Source organism: Oryctolagus cuniculus, chromosome 9, assembly GCF_964237555.1.
Source record: "Oryctolagus cuniculus chromosome 9, mOryCun1.1, whole genome shotgun sequence".
Taxonomy (NCBI): domain Eukaryota; kingdom Metazoa; phylum Chordata; class Mammalia; order Lagomorpha; family Leporidae; genus Oryctolagus; species Oryctolagus cuniculus.
The window spans coordinates 78,709,429-78,731,724 of NC_091440.1; the positions used below are offsets into that span (position 1 = coordinate 78,709,429).

At 42.5% G+C, this 22,296-nt stretch overlaps 2 protein-coding genes across 11 annotated transcripts in view; one reads left to right on the forward strand and one right to left on the reverse strand.

Moving 5' to 3' along the window:
* The window catches only part of NBEA (neurobeachin), a 726,466-nt gene that overhangs the window by 209,429 nt on the left and 494,741 nt on the right, over positions 1–22,296 (reverse strand). For all 10 annotated transcript variants that reach the window (XM_070049020.1, XM_070049018.1, XM_051831739.2 and 7 more), the window contains one exon: positions 6,877–7,013. In XM_070049020.1, the coding sequence (XP_069905121.1) occupies positions 6,877–7,013 (137 nt within the window). The remainder of the gene's footprint in view (positions 1–6,876; positions 7,014–22,296) is intronic.
* On the forward strand, positions 1,079–5,254 carry MAB21L1 (mab-21 like 1). The gene has a single exon (XM_008273543.4). The coding sequence runs from the start codon at positions 3,312–3,314 to the stop codon at positions 4,389–4,391; it is 1,080 nt and encodes a 359-aa protein (XP_008271765.1). The 5' UTR covers positions 1,079–3,311; the 3' UTR covers positions 4,392–5,254.

Sequence of the window (22,296 nt, forward strand, 5' to 3'; positions counted from 1 at the left end):
GGAAAATACGACTACGTCCTTCACAACAGTTGAACTTGCGCTTCCACAGGGACTGGCGGCCAAGATCGCTGAAAGGTTCAGCTACAGAAGGCGATTCCTCTCACGTGTTCAGTGTAACAGAAAATCGCTGGGTCGCGGCAACAAGCGGTACTGGCACTGGATGTGATTCCAGGGCGCCCAGTTCACCCCCAACGCTAACGGCGCGCCGGTGAATCCTATGTTATGTAAATCACTGTCAACTCCGGGTGTGACGAGAGCTTAAGGAAGCAGCTCAGAAAACACGGTCCTGGCATCCTCAAGTTACTCAAGCCCCAGTGACTTCACTTCCCTGGAACACCCGAGGACTAACGAGTTTCTCAGTCCTTTTCTCACCATCCAGTTTTCTTTCTCAAAGTGTAAATCGTTAGTGAAAAGGCCCCGGTTGCACCAATTAGTTTGCACGAAGTGCTTCGGTGTTTAGCTTCGCTTTAACCCAATTAAGCCGCACAGTGAGCCCGAAGATGCGCCACCTGCGCGCCTGGCTGCAGCGAGGCCCGGCCGGCGCCCCTCGCTGCCCGCGATCTTCCCACTACACGCACCCGACCGGCCCCGAGGCCTCAGCGTCCCCGGCTGCCTCACGTCCTCGACAATCGGGGGCATCTGCGGGTGGCCCAGGAAAGCTAGGGCCGAGGTGTCGGGGCCCAGCATTTCTGGCCTGAACCTAGGGGAGAGCGCGCTGCAGGGGCCCCGGCGGCCAACTTGCAAGCGCCGGACTCGGCTGCCGTACCCTGTGAGTCGTCCAGAGCTGAGGGGCGCGGGGACAGACAGTAGCCTTGAGCTGACGTGGAGAAAGCCGGAACACCAAGTAAGGTTTAAAATCACCGCACGCATAAATAAAGGCAATGAAACAGACAGCAGAAGTGAAGACCCGGGAGAGGATCCGGGAGAGAAGGGGCAGCGGGAAGCGCACGGGGACCCGAGCTGGGTGAGGGCAGAGGTGGCCTTCCCCAGGGACCGCCGCAGCTCTCCTTCGCCCTCGCCGCGCCACGGAGCCTCCGCCTCTGGGTTGCCTTCTCTTCCACCTCTTCCAGCTGCCAAAAGGTAGCAGTGCGTTCACCCGCGACGCCCGCAAAATGGGGAGGGGCTTTCTGGGTTCCCAGTCCTAGCTTCTAAGGGAACGGAAGGGTCTTGGGCAATAAAGTAGATGGATGCCTTGCGTCCCAAATGCAGTGTACGATTTTTAAGCTAAATCGGATTCTCTAGCCCTCAGATAACAAGACAGTAAATAATAGGTGGCTCTTGTGATTCCTGTACCTATCAAAGGGGGGGGGGGAGGTGGGAGGAAGGAAGGAAAGAAAAAGAAAAAGAAAGGAAAGAAAGACTAAACTCTTTAAAAGTGGACACCCTCAACAAGATCTTGTTAAGAGTGATATAAAAGAAAGTCTCTTCAAACCTGCTACCTGAAGGGTTTCACTGGAAATATTCGTTATTTGGAAGACAGGGCATCTACGTGGAAAGCAGGCAATTAAATATCTGCCTAGGTTTGAAAACCACTAGATAACCCTGAAATGGTATTTCTTCAGTTTCCTGTACACTGAAGATACAACGGGCACCACCACAGGGGGAGAGAAAATTGTTCTGCATGAACCCATTTCTCCTTCCTACTTAGAAATGCAGATTCCCTTCACTTTTTAACAAAATGATGTGTAAACCCCCCAAAGACCTGGCTGACTGCAAATTAATTTTCTTTGAAAACATTAGCCGTCTCCCCTTAATCAACTCACATGAAACAGACAAAACTAGAAGTGTCCTGTCAGGTCACCACTGAAGACACTGAAGATGGGTGAAACAGCCTTATTTATATTTGTAAACACACCAGAAAACTCGGACCTTCAGATTTTAAGGATTAGTTATCTTTCAGGAGGTCTGATCTTGACCCCTCCTTTGAATTTCAGACATGGAGACAGCTCACTATGAAACTGCAAGAAAACAGCTTTTCAATCCCAGAGATAATTTATGTTTCAAATATTCTGACAAGTGCATATACAGCTTACCAAGGCCCTACCTGTTTAGCAGGGTGAGCCTACCCAAGAGCAAGGGTGGTGGGGAGAGGATGCTGCAGATGGGGGGGGGGCAGGGAGGTGCTAAACATTTTTTTAAACAGCCCAATTTAAACTGGGATAGACAACAGCTAACACACTCAGCCGGACTTTTTGAAATCCTCTCAACAAGTGCATTTTTTTTTTAAGAACATGCTACCTGCACAATGCACACAAATCATTCTAACATATAGGAACATCCAGAATGAGAAAAGAACTCAGGTATGACCCCCAGCTAAAGTCAGCTTCCGTATGCCAGCAGTCAGTGCATGAAAGAACAAACTTTCAACCTGCATTCAAAAAGACCCTGAGGATTAGCGGACATTAATTATCTCACTCTAAATGCAAGTTAGTAACTCTCCTTTAAGCTAACCCCATCTAGTTCACTAATTGATGGATGACCACTGATACACCTGTATTTGCATTTCAGCGGTAAAAAGACTAGCAGGGTTTTCAGCACGGAAGAGAGACGGTTTGCCAAGTCTTTTCAAAACGTCAATATGCTTCAAGTAACACCAAAGCTGAGAGATTCCTCTTGATTTCCAAACTGTCTAGGTGGCCTGGGTGGTTTTCTGCCGGCAGCAGCCTCCTACCTTTAGTTTGTGTGCCTGCATCCATGCGGGGGGATTAATTAGCCGGGCTGGAGCTGAAGGAGGCTGTCGTGACGAGCCCAGTGGCGATTGGCCGCCCGCCTGCCTGGCCCTGCCTTTATAATTTCCACACGAGTGCATCTGGGCTCTTAGACAAACCGACAGCGGCTTCCTCTGACACACACGCGCGCACACTCACCCCGACGCACACCCAGCACACTTCTCCTCCATCTCATTAACGTCCTGCACACACGATGAGTACAGGCAGGCGTAAATAAACACGGACAGGGGTGATTATTTTGACTACTGGAAGAGCTTTGCGGGGTCTCAGCGCAACTTTTGTTTTTATTACGGAGAAGGTGCTCTCTCCATGCGTTTCTCTCACTCACGGATTGTGTAGAAGGAAGAGAGGCAGAGCGAGGGGGGAGAATCACCTTTCACTTTAAGCCCGGCGGGGCTCAGAGATAAAAGGAAGGGGGACGCGGCCGCGGCGGGGAGAGCCGCGCACCTCGGAGACCCTTGCACCCGTTTCTGAGCGCCGCGGCCCGTTTCTCCACCGAAGTTGGCTCCAGCTCTAGCAGCCGCATTGGATCCCACAGCCTACTGCGAGACTCCGGTGTACAATCCGGATCTCTGCCCCAACATGATCGCGGCCCAGGCCAAGCTGGTCTACCATCTGAATAAGTACTACAACGAGAAATGCCAAGCCAGGAAAGCTGCCATTGCCAAAACTATCCGGGAAGTCTGCAAAGTCGTCTCCGACGTGCTGAAGGAGGTGGAGGTGCAGGAGCCCCGCTTCATCAGCTCTCTCAACGAGATGGACAATCGCTACGAGGGCCTCGAGGTTATCTCCCCCACCGAGTTCGAAGTGGTGCTGTATCTTAACCAAATGGGGGTGTTCAACTTCGTGGACGACGGCTCGCTGCCCGGCTGCGCGGTGCTGAAGCTGAGCGACGGGCGCAAGCGGAGCATGTCCCTCTGGGTGGAGTTCATCACCGCCTCCGGCTACCTCTCGGCGCGCAAGATCCGGTCCAGGTTTCAGACGCTGGTGGCTCAGGCGGTGGACAAATGTAGCTACCGGGATGTGGTAAAGATGGTGGCAGACACCAGCGAAGTGAAACTGAGAATCCGAGATAGGTACGTGGTGCAGATCACCCCGGCTTTTAAATGCACCGGGATCTGGCCGAGGAGTGCTGCCCACTGGCCACTGCCCCACATCCCCTGGCCGGGGCCCAACCGGGTGGCGGAGGTCAAAGCGGAAGGGTTCAATCTCTTGTCCAAGGAGTGCCACTCCCTGGCCGGCAAGCAGAGCTCGGCCGAGAGCGACGCCTGGGTGCTGCAGTTCGCCGAAGCGGAGAACAGACTGCAGATGGGGGGCTGCAGAAAGAAATGCCTCTCCATTCTCAAGACCTTACGGGATCGGCACCTCGAACTGCCCGGCCAGCCCCTCAACAACTACCACATGAAGACTCTGGTTTCCTACGAGTGTGAAAAGCACCCCCGGGAGTCGGACTGGGACGAGTCGTGCCTGGGCGATCGGCTGAACGGGATTCTGCTGCAGCTCATCTCCTGCCTGCAGTGCCGGCGGTGTCCCCACTACTTCCTACCCAACTTAGATCTCTTTCAAGGCAAACCTCACTCGGCCCTGGAGAACGCTGCCAAACAAACGTGGCGACTGGCAAGAGAGATCCTGACCAACCCAAAAAGTTTGGAAAAACTTTAGAGGGTGACTTAATCGAGAGCCGAAACGATTCTTCTTCTCAAAGTCCTGATTGAGTGTAAACTTCCTGTTAGATTCCTAATATTACGCTCCACAGTGCAAACAATCTCTTCCTTAAAAAGGAACCGTCACACACCGTGTAGGTATCCTCTCGCCCACTCCTCTGAGCGGAGGAAAGGTAGGAGAAGCGATGGAGAACACCTTAAACCCATAAGTATTAGAAGACTTCTTCACACCGGTTTCACATCTCTCTTGAAAAAGTACAGGGCAGCACCCGGAAAAGAGCCCAGCTGCAATGCAAGACTACAGAGAACACTCTGCCTAACTACCAAAGGATTATTAGCAATCCTGGTGACTTAGGTGCATCTGTCTGTGAGTAACACGCGGTCTGGATACGCCATCGGAAGCCAAGTGTAATGTATATTTTTGGTTTGTAACAAATATTGTGATCTCACATTGTCTTTGAAAGTGTGGATATTGGTGTTTTGTGATTTGGTGAACAGAATTTAAATTGCCATTTTGGATACTTCCAGACATTTTCCACTAACAAAGATACCATTTAAAGGTAGATTCCCTCCTGGTACTTTTACCTGTCTTTGAAAGTGTCTGAACTTTAAAAAGTTTACATTTTGCTTCAAATATATTGCTTGTTCTATTTCTGACATTCCATAAATATACTTGAAATGTTATTTAAATATATTCAAAGAAATTTGAATTCAGCTTATATAATAACGCTTGAATATCTGAATTATATATTTGAAAAATGCACTTGAAATACACTGGATAATTACTTTTTGTGATTTAGATTTAAATTTCTGTTGCTGGTTTTTATTTAATTAGAAGCTAATAAATGAAGTAAAATACAACTTGTGTCTCACTTTCAATTGTTTTTCTATCAAAAGATGTAACGCTCCATTTTGAACACACTTGAATGTTTTAAATACTTTGAGAAACATGCTAAAGAAATCATTAAAATATGACCTTAAACCAAGGAGAAAAGCCCTTTTTATATAACTACAGAGGATAATCTATGTCCACCTTCTAGCTCACTTATAAGACAATTCATTTAAATTTATCCTTGAGAATTTCTGTAGCACTTTTCATACTACAAGGAAGAAATCTATTTTGACATAAAAGATTATTGAGTTAAAAGTCAGACTAAGAAAATGAATTTAATAAAATTGACAATGGATCTTTTGAAATTTGTATATGAAAACAAGCTAATGAAGATAATCTCTGATCGATATATTTTATGTCAAACAGTATTTTATGTGATATAGGTTCCATTAGTAAAATAATCATAAATTTAAAAATTCCCCTTTATAGGGCAAACTAATGATAAAAGTATAAAGACAAACTTGAAATTATTTAAAATCAAACAGCACATTCAAGCTCATTTTTAAAATTCAGTGCTTTTGGAGCTAAAAATCCTGTGTCCATCCTTCACAGCATTTTAATAGTCAACAAGTGTGGAAATGGCTGATCACCTATGGGCCTAAAGTTAGTTAATTCAGGTAGTGGTGAACTGTAGTATCTCAGTTGCTAGCCTACACATACTATTTAATAATGCTTTATTTCTAGGTAGCAATTAAATACAAATAATAAAGTTCTGGATCTATAGGGGTGGTTTGTGTATTTTAGAATACATGCCTCTGAAAACTCCTTAAGGGGAAGATCTTCGTAAAATGATGCTAGAATTTCTGCTATGACTTAAATGCTCTTGAATTCTTAACCTCAGGAAAGAAGTTTGCCAATTGCATGGTAACATCAAAGTTACAACAATAAAAATGGATCTCAGAAAAAAGTGCTGAAGTGTAGAACTGCTCTAATACTCAAGTATTTAAAATCTACACAATGAGATTTACTAAGTAAAGATTTATGAATTTTAAATGATCCAAATATATATTTTCTGGCATTACTCCCAAAGAAAACAACCTTTAAACCTCTGAGCACTGATATATACCATGTAATACATAAAAAATGAAAGCTTCTCAGAGTATCATTTCCTCTTAAATCCATAGGTAAAATCCAATGTTATTTCAGGAGATGAAAAATGGGATGTATAATGCAGATGGATTTATATTCAAACGGTTTTCTTTTCCAGTTTCCTTATAATCTTTCAATAAATAATAATTCATATTGTAATCTGTACTTTTGGAAACCGAAAACGAACTTAATAAATTTCACTAGACCCTCCCAGTCTTCCCAGAGAGCCCGAGATGCTGTACCCTAGGGACTTGGGAGCAATTGGCTTAACTTCTACATATGCCCAAGTGCACACAAAGACAGTCACAGAATGACCGTTAAAATGTGCATGCTCTGGTAATACAAGATTCCATAAAAGAGCATGTTATTTCATTCATTTTAGTTTCCATGAGAAAGATAAGAAAGTGCCCTCTTCCCCCACTGTCACTTAAAACCCAGCAGAATTGAAAACCACCTCCTGCCGCAAAGCCACCATTACTGTACACGGAATCCTTGGACTCACTTTGGTGTCGATCTTCTTGAAGGCAGGATCATCCTCATCTACCTCGAAGTAGATTTCTGTCGTGGTGATGGAGAGGGTCCCCTTGGCCACCACCACTGGCGCGATGAGCTGGGCCGGGGTGCTGAGAACCACTGGGCCTGCAAGACAAGCGCACCGTCAAGCTGAGCCCCTCCGGCCTGCTCCTGCTCCCTCCCAGAAGGGTATCCCAGATTTTTATTTTAAAAGCTGCAAAAGGAAGAACCGTGCCTCTATGATGCGGCACGCTCTTTCCATGAGAGAGGGCTGCTTGGATTTCTGTACATTACCTTACAACGACACTAGAAATAAATAATTCGATCAAACCCCAAGAGGTCAGAATACCGAATAAGCGACCCTTAACACTGGAGTCTGCAACCTGCGACTAGAGATCCCACACGGTTGGCAAGGCTCTGCCATTAACCGGGTTAAATGTGCAGAACGCGTCCCAGGCCGCCCAGCTCTCTCCACGGGCGCCCACGCGGTGAGCACTGGCCCCAAGGAACCGCGGCCCGAGAGGCCGCGGCTCGCTGTTTGCCACGCCAGGCCAGAGTGGCAAAGGCAAAGGACCCAAACATGTGCCGTCCGTCCCGCCAAGGGGCTTGCACCTTGGCGAAGACGAATTTATCGCGGTGTTCTGAGGAGCGCCGCACACGCGCCTACACCCAGGGACACCCGAAGTTCTGATCCCGGGAAGGACGACGCTCTCAGCAGCGCTTTCCTCACAGAGAATGGGACACAAGTGATGAACATGGGAGACGCGTTAAGAAAACAGTTCTCTGAAAGGCGTCCCAAAGTGCCAACTCTCAACTTGGGAGAAGACACTTTGAGGAAATGTGTCTATTAGGTGCTTACTTGGAATTCCCGCAAACTAAAAACTCAGGTTCAAATTCAGGGATTTCACGTCGCAGAATATGAATTCAAAGGCGGATTACTGAAATCCCCCCTTCGAAATCTCTCAAAGGGCGTGCTTTCTTCGGGGACATCAGAAACCACGCGTTCTCTTTGCGGCGGCGAGGGCGCATCCGAATCCCTCCCGCGTCGCCTCTCGGGCACGCACAGGCAGGCCAGACACAGCCAGTGGGGAAGGCAGTCGCCCACCAGAGCCCGCGGCCGCGCACCGTTCCCGCGGCGGCCACCGCCACCGCCACCGCCACCGCCACCGCCGCCGCCGCCGCCGCCGCCGCCGCCAGGGGATCCGGCCGGGCCGAGCCCGGGTGAGGGCGGCGGCGGCGCCGTCCGTGGTCCCGGGGAGCAGCGCACGCCGAACCTTGCCGCCCTGGCTGTTGAGACCGAAGGCCACGCCGGCCCTGTCGCGGTTACAGGGGTGGCCAGGAAACACCTTGGGCCACTGTCAGCTTTCAGCCAGGTCGGACAGTGGGGACCGGACTGCCCTTTCCCCGTCTGACTGCCCTCGCCGCCCCGCTGAGCCCTGGGGCTCGCCGAGGGACTCCCGGCCTCGGTCTCGGGCGGGCTGGGTCCGCCGCGCAGCCGAGCGGAGTCGGGGTCCACTCGGCTCCACAAGGCTTTTCTTTGCAAAGGGCGAGGCGGTCGATCTGAAGCGCCACTTTAAAGGCTCATCAATCTTAATCTAGGTTGCTCAAGTAATTATGCCCGAATCTCTTGTACGATTACAAGTGGATTTGGGTTTCTATTCCCCAGGCCCTCCTTTGTGTTTATTGGAGGGTCTGTGCGCGCGCTCGGCGGCGCCTCCCGCCTCGCGCGCCCGCCTCCGCAACCCCAGCGCCGGGCCGGTTCGAACCGCTCCCTTAACCCTTCCGAGGCCGGGTCTCCCGCGGGCGCCGCGTTCCCGCTTCCGCTCCGGGAGAGCCGCGCGGGCACTGTCGGCCCTGAGGAGGTGAGAAAGAAGGCGACGCGATTCACCTCGCAGGCGACGTGTCGTCGTGTACCTCGCGGGCCCTTGCTGAAACCTCAGCAAAGTCTGCCTTCTCAACAGAGGACTATGGATTTATGGTTAAACAGAGGTTTCTGGCATTTGGAGACGAAGAAGGGTCAAAAACATTAAAAATGGCGAACCGCTTCTTTCTCTTCAAAAATAATTGAACATACACAACAATTAAATTGGGACAATTTGAGAAAAGAAAAGATCATTAAGCACATTATCGAAACCATACTCACTGATTTACTGAAACATATTACAGATTTTAAGTACACAATCCCATGAAGTTTCAAGGGGGAACACATTTTCTCTACTTAATTCTCTGCGTTTCTCAGAGGGAACTGTGCGTCCATTTGATTCTACTCCAATTTTGTTCAATGGAGTTGAGGTTTTCTGGGGGTTTATAAAAGGGTTTCGAACTGATCCTTCCGTAAGAAAGACACATCATGAAATATTCAGCTTTAGTAGTGTGTCATTTCCCCCCCTGTCCTTTGGAAATCTCCAATTACAACTTCCAATTCCATAGCATGTTTAAGGAGCCCTGAGTCTTTTTGTTGTAGCCTTCAGGGAGCAAACCAGCCGCAGAGAGGATACGGAGTTAATCCACTACAGCAATAGAGAGAGGGGATTATGTTTTAATCGCCTTCGGGGGAGCCTCTGGATTTTAGGGATCCGATATTAAAATGTTTACATTAGGCACAATCACAAACCTGCAGATCTTCCATATGGTTTCTGGTTATTTGAAAACCTGGGATCTCTCTCTCTCTCTCTCTCAAAAAAAAAAAAAAAAAAAAATTTAGTACCAATGAGATGCTGCTCAAGCTGATTCTAGTCTAGAAGATAATTTTAAAAACTTCAAATTTAGCTTCCTAAACTTTGCTTGGAGTAGTGAGTTGGGGAATGAGCCTAAACATATTCATGCCAATCACTGCTATAAGGATAAATTAATAAAATGACCTCAGCACACACAAAGGTAAAGTAATGATACTAAAGGATGGTAAAACAAATGAATAGGGCAAAATTTCTTCCTACGGTATTGATATTTGATTTAACTGATTTAAAATTTCACCATCTAAAGTGACAAGAAGGAAAATTACTGTTATTTACTTTTTACAGTTGGTAATACAATGTTTAAAAACACTGATCTATGACTATTTTTCTGTTAGTGATACTACTTAATATTAATTTGCTAGTTCAAAATCTGAACTAAAACAAAGATAACCCAAGCATGATGAAAAGAGCCTTTAAAAGAAGGAACTTTTCATTAGATTCATTAGTTTGCCATCAGCTGAGATGGTAAATCTCATTGTGGACTCAAGAGTAGAGAGTACACATGTTTTATATTTGAAAAGGGAACTATTCATCAGATATATTTCTAAAGTAGAATGTTAAATACTTGTGGGTTTGGATTATTTTGCTGAAAATCAAAATTCCAAGCCTAGAAATCTTAAAATAATGATATATTGACATTTTAATAGAACTTTACAGTTTACAACATTCTTTTACGTTTTTACTATAATAGCCCTATTTCCACAATTTTGGGCTATGGATGCATCAATGCTTTCCTGCCAAAGACCACCAGGGCCACATTTATGGTTGAACAAGTTGGGTTGATGCTCATTGCAGTGAAGGAGACAGCAAAAGATGTGAACTTTGGACTTTGGTTCAAGGGTGCAGATATTTGCTCTGGACTGGGCTGTCAGGGAGCAGGGACAACTTTGTGATTGGGTAACTTAATAAAGCTTATCTGGGCGCTACATGAAAAGAAGTAGCAGTTACTCCTATTAGCCAGGAGAGGGGGATATTTGGTATTTTTGTGGCACACAAAATACCTTGTTTTTGTCTGTGCTTAGACAAAATTATGGTTTTTTTTTTTTTTTTCTTTTTGGTCTCAGATCATCATCCTGTGCCCTTATCTGATGTTGGTGTTCTGTAAGGTTGCATACATCCAACAAGAGAGTTGTGAGCTCCAGGCCATATCCCAACACTAGGAGCCCTAGATACAGGTCAGACCAATTCTCAAAGATTAGAGGCTGCCTTTTTTCCCATCAGATGAAGAAATTAATCATTTTTGTATGGAGGTCAATAACATTCTAACTTTTAAAAGGCAATTATGCCAATTAAATTTTCAAGCCATTCTAACCTTGTCTACACATTTGAATACAAAACACAGCAATGAATATATCTATTTTTTATATATATGGAGAAAAAATGTTGAAGTTTAATTAGAATTGGCATTACTAGATTTTTTGATGACTTTCACTTGGAAAAACTACAATGAGGGTACAAGAAATTGCAATGTATTTTAGGATCACTTGACTATTTCCTACACTAGTAATATTAAGAAAACTTTAAGTAGCTATATAGATTGTCTTCAAACTCAACTACTTTGAAACCAGGTGTTTAATTGGCCTTTAGAACATATAAAAGACCATTATTTGGGGATAACAAACATTGGCTAGCCTTAGCGATATTATTAAACTTACAATCTGATATTATTTACATCTGAAACTAACCTGAATGTCTTTATGTCCAGTGTGAAAGGATATTATTCCAAAAAAATTTAAGGCCAAAACATAATTACAGAGTAAATTTTTATGATTACTTCTGTAATGTGATAAAAATTGTGGGAAAATAACTCACTACGTGAGTTACTAATCATATCTAAAATTATCTATCGCGGCTTTGGACTGATTTTTAAGTATGGTACTGTTACCCATGGCATACATAAAATTAGTTCTATTTATATTAATAAAAGCTTTTTAAAAGTATAGTACTGTTACTTTAAAAAATGCGCTCCCATAGAACTAAAAGCATTTACCTCAAAATGATTTAAAATAAACTACTGAAAAATAGAGAAAGCTGGGATTTTGTTTTGAAATCTGAGAGAAGCTTTAGGCATTTAGGAAAGTGGAGGTGTTGGTGTATTTGCCTAGGGAGAGGGAGGGTCTCCAAAGAACACTGCAAGAAATCTTAGATTTCTATTAGCCACCATAGTTTCTTGGGTTTCAGGCATTTGAACTGCCTCAAGGAATAAAGAAATCATAGCAACAAAAATCTCTCTACAGTGACTGTTTTCTTTGCATAACGAGAATATTATTTTTCAAATAAACTATTAGAATAATGATCCTCTGAAATTTTCAAAAACTTTTCTTGTGTGGACATAGCCACAGAATGCTTTTACTGGAACAATAAAAAGATAATGTGAAGAACTCATAATATATACCACAAGGGTTGGCAGTGTAAATTTTAGCACTGCCTTTTCCCTAAAACACACACACACATACACACGCATAAAATGATCCTAAACTATTCATTATAAATACTCCATAAAACCAAATTTTACAAAGGCTCATTGTGCCCAAAAAGTGGCTTCCTGATGCTCTATGGTAAATTCTTGGGCATAATTTATCTTTAAGATTCAGATTAATAATGACCAATTATCTCCACAGTTCAGAGGTTTCCTTAGATTATTATTGTGCAAAATAAGACAGGTGCTCACAAACTCATATTACTCTTTTGATACCTAACTCAACATCCTTCTGGAAACATTAACTTTCCAGTCTGAAAGGAGTCTTCAATATATGAACAATGTAATACTGCAATTTAGCATTCTGTCTGTTCATCACGATAGGACACCTATTTTATACTAATATCTGAAAATCCCATCTTATTTAATGTGTTTATAGTAAATAAAAAAGTATTGAGAGGGGCTGGCGCTGTGGTGTAGCAATTTAAGCCTTCGCCTGTGATGCCAGCATCCCATATAGGCATTGGTTCGAGACCCGACTGTTCCACTTCCAATCTAGCTCCCTACTAATGAGCCTTGGAAAGCAATGGAAGATGGCTCAAGTACTTGAGCCCCTGTACCGACATGGGATTCCTGGAAGAAGCTCCTGGCTCCTGGCTCTGGCCTGGCCCAGCCCTGGCCATTGTAGCCATTTGAGGAGTGAACCAGAAGATGGACGATCTCTCTCTTTCTCATCTCTTTCTCCCCTTCTCTCTCTTTCTTTCAAATAAATAAATAAAATCTTTTAAAAAAGAATTTTGAGAGACAAGAGACAATTTGATAGGCTATAACTTTAATTTATCATGTTTTATAATTTATTTGTAGAAAAAGTAATTATTATAAAAGAAACTAATGGGGCTAAAGATTCTTAGTGGGTTAAGATGCCCACATTCTACACAGGAGTGCCTGGGCTCTATGTTTGGCTCTGGCTCTTGATTCCAGCTTCCTATTAACACAGACCCTAGGAGCTGCAAGGATGGTTCCAATACCCTTCATGGAGACATGAATTGAGCTCCAGAGGTTCTGGCCTTTATAGGCCTTAAGGGGAGTGAATCAACAGTTGGAAGCATGAGAGAGAGCTCTCTCTCTCTCATATTAAAAAAGAAAAAAAAAAAAAGGAAAAGAAACCAACCAACACAAGTTCATTTTCTGCAAATATAATCAGTGATTTTACAGAAATAAAAAGCTTACAAAGCATAAGTAAAACAGCTTTGACTTATTTTGTAGCACACACACAAAATACTGAAAAGCAATGATAGTTTTAATGTTCAGTGTTATAATTTGTTCTGCCTTTTGATTTAATAGGTGAGTCAGCTGAGATTTGTGCTTCTAGCTATATTACATTTAGTTTAACATATGGAATACATTTTTCACCTCCTGGAAGGGTATGACTCTTTTATGGCACTAGGATATCATTTAATGATCGGGAAGAGTAAATTCCTACTAGACTAGATGAGTGAATAAACCAGAGGATATGATTTAAATCTATCTAACTAGTCAGAATAAGTCTTTGTACTCTTACATTGGACTAAGTACATTGCTTTTGTATTCTCATAGTTTCCTGGGTACGTCTTTGTTGTAGGACTTACAAAATACTAAGTATAATATACTGAGTAAATATGTTTAGAAGTCTATTTATCCAATTTGGCACAACATACTTAAGACAGAGGCATTATTTTTTTCTCCTAACACAGTATTCATCACACAGTAGGCCATCTGTGTTTACAGAATTGAATTTAGAAAACGATACATATTGGGGCTGGTGCTATGGCGTAGCAAGTAAAGCCGCTGCCTGTAGTGCCAGCATCCCATATGGGTGCTGGTTCGAGTCCTGGCTGCTCCATTTCTGACCTCGCTCTCTGCTATGGCCTGGGAAAGCAGCAGAAGATGGCCCAAGTCCTTGGGCCTTGTACCTAAGTGGGGAAACCTGGAAGAAGCTCCTGGCTTCGGATTGGTGCAGTTCCAGCCATTGTGGCCATCTGGGGAGTGAACCAGTGGATGGAAGACTGACTTTCTTTCTTTCTTTCTTTCTCTCTCTCTCTCTCTCTTTCTGCCTCTGACTCTCTGTAACTCTGCCTTTCAAATAAAAAATCAATCTATTTTTAAAAAGAAAGTGATACATATTATTTTTGTATTTATATATCATAGTAAAAGGCCACTGAAAATAGCACATCAATTTTTTTACATTTTTCTGGACTTGACTTCAAATAGTTTGTAAAAAACATGAGTGATACTAGATTTTAGAGAAAATATTAAAAAAATGAAAACCAATAAGGTATTATAACATAATTGGTTATTCTAGCTATATCATATGCACACCATTATTTTTAAACAGCATAATTTTGTAACTGCCATGTTTTCCTAGTGTATAAATTGTTCTTTCTTTGTAAATGAGCTATGTAGAGAAATACTTAACTCAGCACTCATTCATTCACTCACGTAGTCAAAAAAATTACTGAATATGTAGTGTATTGTTTTCGGCACCAGGAGAGAACAGAATGATGCATAAGAAACAAATTTTACCCACAAAAAGTTTAAAATATAGGGTAAAGATAAGAAGTGTACATGAATAATTTTGATATAAGGGAGAAAGGTTGAAGCATTGTGTAAAATACTTTACATGAATTAATCTATGATAGCTACCCTTATCTCCATTTTAAGGATGAACACATGAGATTTAGGGGTGGGGTTAATTTCAGGAAACTCACATAACTAGTAAATAGTAGAGAAATGATTCAAACCTGGTTATCTGATTTCAAAGTCAGGGTATTTAACTGCTATGCATATCACCTCCCACCAAGACAGGGAACGGAAAAGAATTCTAGAGATATTCACAGAACTGTGATGACTTCCAGTCCTTTCTTGGTGGGGGTAGTATTTGGGACAGAATGATGATGTGGCATCTGAAGTGAGCTGTGATGCATGGACAAGTGAATGGGAGGGGGAAGATTGCTGTAAACAGGCCATAGTAGTCTGAAGACACACACACACACACACATGCACACAGCTGCAGGCATGAACGGGCAGGAAGTTAAGTATGGCCAGAGACTGTGTAAAGAAGAACAGCGTGAGATGAAACTGAAACAGCACACGTGGCTTTGAATGTCAGACTTTTTAGGTTAAGGAATCAATGACTGGAGCTCAGGAATTACAGTGTGCAGCAGCGACACTGGTCCTTTGTTGGGGGTCACACATCCTTTTTAAGAAGGAAAATAAACATATGAACATTTACCCATTCAGATTGTATGACAAATGAAGTATTCTTACTAAACGATAAGAACTAAAGTCTTTCTCTAAAGATTTTTTTCTACATCTGCATTTACTGTTATCTCTTTTATTTGTTTCAGGAAATCCATCTTCTCTCCTGTTCAAGTCAGTTACTCTCTCTACTAACATACTTGGTCCCACCCTCCTTTGCCCCTCTTGGTACTACTACCTTCTCTGAGCAGCTCCCTCAGCCAAAGTGCTTAGTAAATACACAATGCTTACTAAGTTACAAGCTTATTGTCTGTCTGTCTCTCTCTCTCTTTCTCTGCCTGTCAGATAATTATAAATAAAAAAAAGAATAAATAAGTTAGAAGCTTGGAAAACTCTATTAACAACAACAAAACAACCTGTGTAATGTGTTAGTTTTAAAGCTAGCATTTTTCAAATACTTTAAACTATGCAAGTTTTTCCTCATTAGCATCTGTCAAAGTACTTATATTCCAAGCAATATCAATTTCAAAATGCCAGGAGTGGCAGCTGACGCTGGTTAAGATGGCCATGTCCCATAATAGAGTACCAGGATTTGATTCCAGGGTCTGGTTCCTAACTCCATCTTCCTGCTAATGAAGACACTGGGGAGGCAGCAGGTGATGGCTCAAGTATTTGGGTTCTTGCCACCCAAATGGGAGATCAATTCTGAGTTTTTGGCTTCTGGCTTCAGCCTGGCTCAGGCTAGGAAGTCAACAAACAGATGGGAGTTCTGTCTCTCTCTGACTTCAAATTAATTAGTTAAAAATAAGAAAAGGAAGATGTGAACCAGAGTCCCTGACTTCTGAGCATATGGTTCTCTCTTGTATTTCTACCACCTGACTTCCTTGTTGGACTCATGGGCTCAACTTCGCTGGCTGTCCTTGACCTTCTTTCTTGGCAGGGACCTAAATTTAGTTTATTGCTCTTCTATGGTCTCACTTTCCTCATGTGATTTCAGGGGTTTTAGCTCCATGACCAACCTGGCTTTCAAATTTCAGGCCTTCACATCTGTTTGCAACTTTTGGATATCTAACAGACCAAACCCAGCCAATCATCTCCACTCCTCTCTTCCTCAGGATGCTGCTTCTTCACATGTCTAAACACAGTTAATAGCTTATATCTATTCTTCCCCCAGGCCACGTTCTCCTCATCCTTACTCTCTGCAACTAGCCAATTATCGGAGTCCTCCAAATAATAACTTCTATTTTTGTAGCTGTTCCATTCTCCTCTTCATTGCAGCCACTAATTTATCTTAGGTTCTCATCACCTCTGGTCCAGATAACAGTGTGCTTCTGTCACATTTTCTAACCTTAAGTCTGGAAAGACTAATATTATATTCTACACAGGAGCCAGAGTGATTTAAAAAATACATCTGGGGGCCAGCATTGTGATGTAGAGTAATGTCGCTGCCTGTAATGCTGGAATCCCATATAGGTGCCGAACTGAGTCCCAGCTGCAACATTTCCGATCCAGCTCCCTGCTAAATGTGCCTGGGAAAGCAGTGAAAGATGGCTCAAGTGCTTGGCCACTGGCATCCACATGGGACACCTCGAAGAAGCTCCTGGCTCCTGGCTTTGGTCAGGCCCAGCCCAGCCCAGCCCTAGACATTGTGGCCCTTTGGGGAGTGAACCAGTGGATGGAAGCTCTCTCTCTCTCTCCCCCATCTCCCTCTTCCTCTCCTTCCCTCTCTTTCTCTCCCTTCTCTATAACTCTGCCTTTGAAATAAATAAGTCTTTAAAAAATACATATGATTCATCACTGCCATGATTAAAATCATTCACAGTCTAACTATGGCCGTCAGGATGACATCCTGGTTCCTATGGCAGGCACCTGAGCCTCCTTTTCCTAGGGATCTAGTCAGTCTCAACTCAGAGATCTGTTTCATCATCCTTTTTAACTAAATAATTTAGAACTACTGTAGTTCCACACTGAAGTTAATATTTCAGCATATATGTTTCCCGCTGTTTGCAACAACCCAACAAATATTTCTAAATCTTTTACTTATTCCTCAAAATTCAAGACAAAACCATCAATTCCAGGAAGATTTTCCAGAATCCATGATATTCAAATCATGATATTTGTGGAACCACAGTTTCCCTTGAATATCTAGGTTAATTCTTTCTCCCTCTAGGCTATTACCTCCTTGAGAATAGGAACTTCTGTCATCTGTGCCTTTTTACTCCAAGGGCCCACCATAATGTCTTTTAAGATTTTATTTTTATTTATTTGAGAGGTAGATTTATAGACAGTGAGATAGAGAGACAGAGAGAAAGGTCTTCCATTTGCTGGTTCACTCCCCAAATAGCCACAAAGGCTGGAGCTGAGCCAGTCTGAGGCCAGAAGCCTGGAGCTTCTTCCAGGTCTCCCATGTGGGTGCAGGGGCCATAGCAGAGAGTGGAATTGGAAGAGGACCAGCTGGCACTAGAACCGGCGCCCATATGGGATGTCAGTGCCACAGGTGGAGGATTAATCTACTGTGCCACAGCATCGGCCCCTACAATGTCTTACACATAGAAGATATTCAATATTAATATTTGTTTTGCCTGAATAACTACTATAAACTTGAGTGAAGTCAGGGTTTGGCATCAGAGGAGAAGGGCCCAAAAGACCCTTCCAGCTTTTTACTACATTTGATGAATTTTACATTTTCTATTCTAATCCATTCTTTCTTCTTTTATTTCATTTACAAACAATGCTGGTAATAACACCCTTAGTTGGTTTAACCCACCAATTGGTTGCAATCTGGAATTTAACAAAAACCTAACACTGATGTAGTAGAATAAATAAAGACTTCTGTAGACAGAGAAATGTGGCTTTGAATCTTGGCTCCTTTCCTTGTTTGTTACGTGGTCATGAATAATTGTCAAAATGTCTGAACCTGAGTTTCCACATCTTTTTTTTTTAAAGAATCTTTTTTTTTTAATTTATTTATTTTACAGATAGAGTTAGACAGTGAGAGAGAGAGACAAAGGTCTTCCTTCCGTTGGTTCACCCCCCAAATGGCTACTCTGGCCAGCGTGCTGCACTGATCCGAAGCCAGGAGCCAGGTGCTTCCTCCTGGTCTCCCATGAGGGTACAGGGCCCAAGCACTTGGGCAGTCATCCACTGCCCTCCCAGGCCACAGCAGAGAGCTGGACTGGAAGAGAAGCAACCGGGACTAGAACCGGGCTCCCATATAGGATGCCGGCGCCACAGGCAGAGGATTAACCAAGTGAGCCACGGCGCCGGCCCCAAGTTTCCACATCTTAAAATGAAATGTAATACCTAATTCACAGAGTTGTTATAAAGTTACAGGCCTGTCGTATTGGTTTCTCTCAACAAGGACATCTCTGAGCACTATTTTCCTGTCTGTGTTGACCTCTTTACTACTTGTCTATTTCAATTTTTCCCTGAGAAAACTTTCCTTGATGAATGGAGAATCAGCTTCACGGCCCAAGTTTAGATGTAAGTTTAGATGTTATTTTTTAAAGTTTTTTCTGGGGCTGATGCTGTGCCTTAGCGGGTAAAGCCGCCGCCTGCAGTGCCAGCATCCCATATGGGTGCTGGTTTGAATCCCGGCTGCTCCACTTCTGACTCAGCTCTCTGCTATGACCTGGAAAAGCAGTAGAAGATGGACCAAGTCCTTGGGCCCCTGCACCCACGTGGGAGACTGGGAAGAAACTTCTGGCTCTTGGCTTCGGACTGGCGCAGTTCCAGCAGTTGCGGCCATCTGGGGAGTGAATCAGTGGATGGAAGACCTCTCTCTTTCTCTCTCTCTCTCTCTCTCTCTCTGGCTCTCCTCTCTCTGGGTAACTTTGTCTTTCAAGTAAATAAATAAATCTTTAAAAAAAGTTTCTTCTGATTCTGGTTCTTACCATTCCTGTTTCATAGATGAAGTAAATGGCATAGCACTGCAGCTATATACTTTTTTGTCAGTGACTTAAAAGAAAAAATAAACTGCACCTTTGAATAAGAAGAGGACAGGAAACATCCTGATCAGTATCTTTCTTATCAATGAAGTTGCATAATATTTTGTCTGAAAAAATATTTTAAAATATTTAGAAAGCAAGCTCAAACTTTCCTTTCTGTGTTGATAAAGAATTCTAGACTCTTTCTTTAACTGAACTGATGATTTCAAATGCTAAAGCAGAATCTGCCAGAATAACTATTTGTAAGTTGACTGCCATTTGTCCTCATGGCAAACTGTTTAAGGACTTTCTGCAGGCTGCAATTTTGCCTCTGTAGCAACAAACCCTGGTGTTACAAATTATTTTAATTATGCAGAAAGCTGCATTGGCCGTTTTGAATAGCACTGCTCTAAATGTAGTGATAAAATCAGTTTTTCACATAATGTTGGACCAGTGCTAAGTCTTTCAGAGACAGCAGCTGAGCAGTCATGGGTGGGGCAGTGAGAAGAAGAATGTATTCCTCACCTTTTCCTCCTCACTCTAAATTGCTGACTTCTACGACATGGCAGTAGGAAAACAGCTGTGTTATTTCACATTTTCCCCACAACTGTGACAAACAAGATGGCTCATATATTTTAAGCAGGTTGATTAATATCCTCAAAACTTCTGTAAAAAATGTATGGGTGCCAGCATTTGATGTAGCGGTTAAGACGTCACTTGGAATGTGCCTGGGCTCAAGTCAGCTCTGCTCAGATTCTACCTTCCTGCTAATGTGCTTCCTGGGAGGCAGCAGGTGATGGTCCCTAGTGCTTGGGTCCCTGCCACCCACTTGGGGGATCTGGATGGAGTTCCAGGCTCCTGGCTTTCGCCTGGCCCAGCCCCTGTTGCTGCAGGCATTTGGAGAACGAACTAGTGGATAGATCTCTCTATCTCTGTCTCTCTGCCTTTCAAACAAATAGAAATTATTTTTCTATAAAAGCTCAGTACTCTACATATAATAAGATACAGCGTACTGATAAGTTAGTTGAGTTTTTATTGCTGCTTTTTTCAGGTTTGTTGTAACTATGACTCCACTTTATGGGAAATTCTCCAGAGAAAATACAAAGAAAATGGGGTGGGGTGGGGGGAATGGTAGGACCAGGAATTAAGGCCTCCTATTGTAATTTGGGAAACATTTGCCCATAACAAAGGGTGGTTTATTCTTAAAATAAAAAAGACTCACTAATGTTATACATGATTTGAATTATGGTTGATATCTAGTAAACATAGTTGCTTATGTACTTTTAGAATATTTTCAATGTACCTAGTTTAGTTAGCAGGGGTGTAGTTACTATTAAGAGTTAAGAATACCTTAAAAGTGTTTTTTCTACAGAATCCAGGGCTGAAGGTGACATACACTTTTGGAAATCAGAAATGTGGATACACTAAAATATTTGCAGGCTGTAAAATGGCCTTGTGGAGTTTGTAAAAATAATTAAAGGAGGCAAGAAAGTCAGATATTCAAGGCAAAGCTTATATTTGCTTTTACACATTTTTAACTGATTTAAAAATAAGTTAGAAATCTAAATACTTTAGGTTTAGTAAAAAATAGGCAAGTGTTAATGTTGTCTCTAAGAGCTTGGTGAGTTCTATGAACCCTTTGGGTATACTATTTATGACTGGCAAAGCAACCTCCTAATTCAAAGAGAGAAAGAGAAAAAAAAACTTATAAAGACTCATAGGCTTTTTCAACATCAAATAGCTTTTACTAAACAACATTTTGATGAGTTAAGTGTGAGTGAGTCAGGGACATATGGATTAAATTTCCCTTGAAATACACATGGACTTAAAAATTAAGGGAAAAATCCTGAGCAAAATGCATTTTAGAGGATCCAGAATGCTTTAAAGACATTTTTTCCCTAAACATAGATATCAAGTTGAATTACTTCTCGTTGAGACTCTGTAACTAAAACTATGTAAGAATAACCTGGAGAAATCTTTTTAAAAATGCTAGTTGTGCTGGAGAATGAATGTTACATCTGCTGTATTAGGACTGTGTTGCATGCAGTAGCAAGGCCTCAGCGGACTGGTCTAATACAGACATTGTTTGCATTTGTGTCTGTAACAATGAACATGTTCTCTTCTCTAGGACCTACTCAGACCACTAAACAACTGTGATAAAACTTTCAGGATTTGGGGAAGAATATTTTTAATAACATGTTTCTCTGAGAAAAACTCTTAGCTTTTAGAATTCCTTTAATTTTATTACATTGTCCAAGATTCTGAGTCCTTTCTTCTTCCCAAATGCTCCAGACATCATTGAACCTCCCTTCTACATCAGTTCTTGGTAACATTCAATTTATATATCATCAACTCTATGGTATTCACATATTCTAAGTGCAAACATTGAAGTTCTAAATCCTAGCCTATCATCTCAATTGCCAACTTTCATTTAGTAGGGAAAACGATTACATATCCCAACGTCTTGGTTATTTGAACTACTGAGATAGTTGGTACTGGAGCTAATTCTCCTGAGGTTATTTTCCTATCACAGTCTGAGTACCTCCACACACACTAGATAGTTATGAGATATATTAGGGAATAAATGAGCAAGTAAATGCACACAGAGAGATTTAGGGAGGCAGAAATAGTCAACCTTAAGAAAAATCATAAATCCCCTCAATATCTTTTCTTTCATCAATTGGTACCTGATTTTACTTTGAAATAGGACATGATTGTAAGAAATGAGGACATTTTGACCAGTTTATAATAAGAAAAACAGCTTTAAAACATTGTACCCTCTAAGCACCAGGAAGAATACAACTGGCAACTGTCATGGGCGTCCACGCAAGTCAGGAGAGAGATGACACTTCATAGAACTCCTCTGTATGTCTATATTTTTTCTCATTCTTAGTTTATGTAACTCATTTTCTCTGAGTTTCACGTTCTTGATCTTAGTGTCTCTGTGTGTAAAGGATTATAAACCTACCACTTTGAAAAATCCATTAAAAAATCCAACTCATACTTTGATACTTCTCCTTGTGTCGCTATTTTCCTATGCTAACTACTCTTGCATAAATATGCAAAGCAATGGGAATTCACTGGTTATAGAG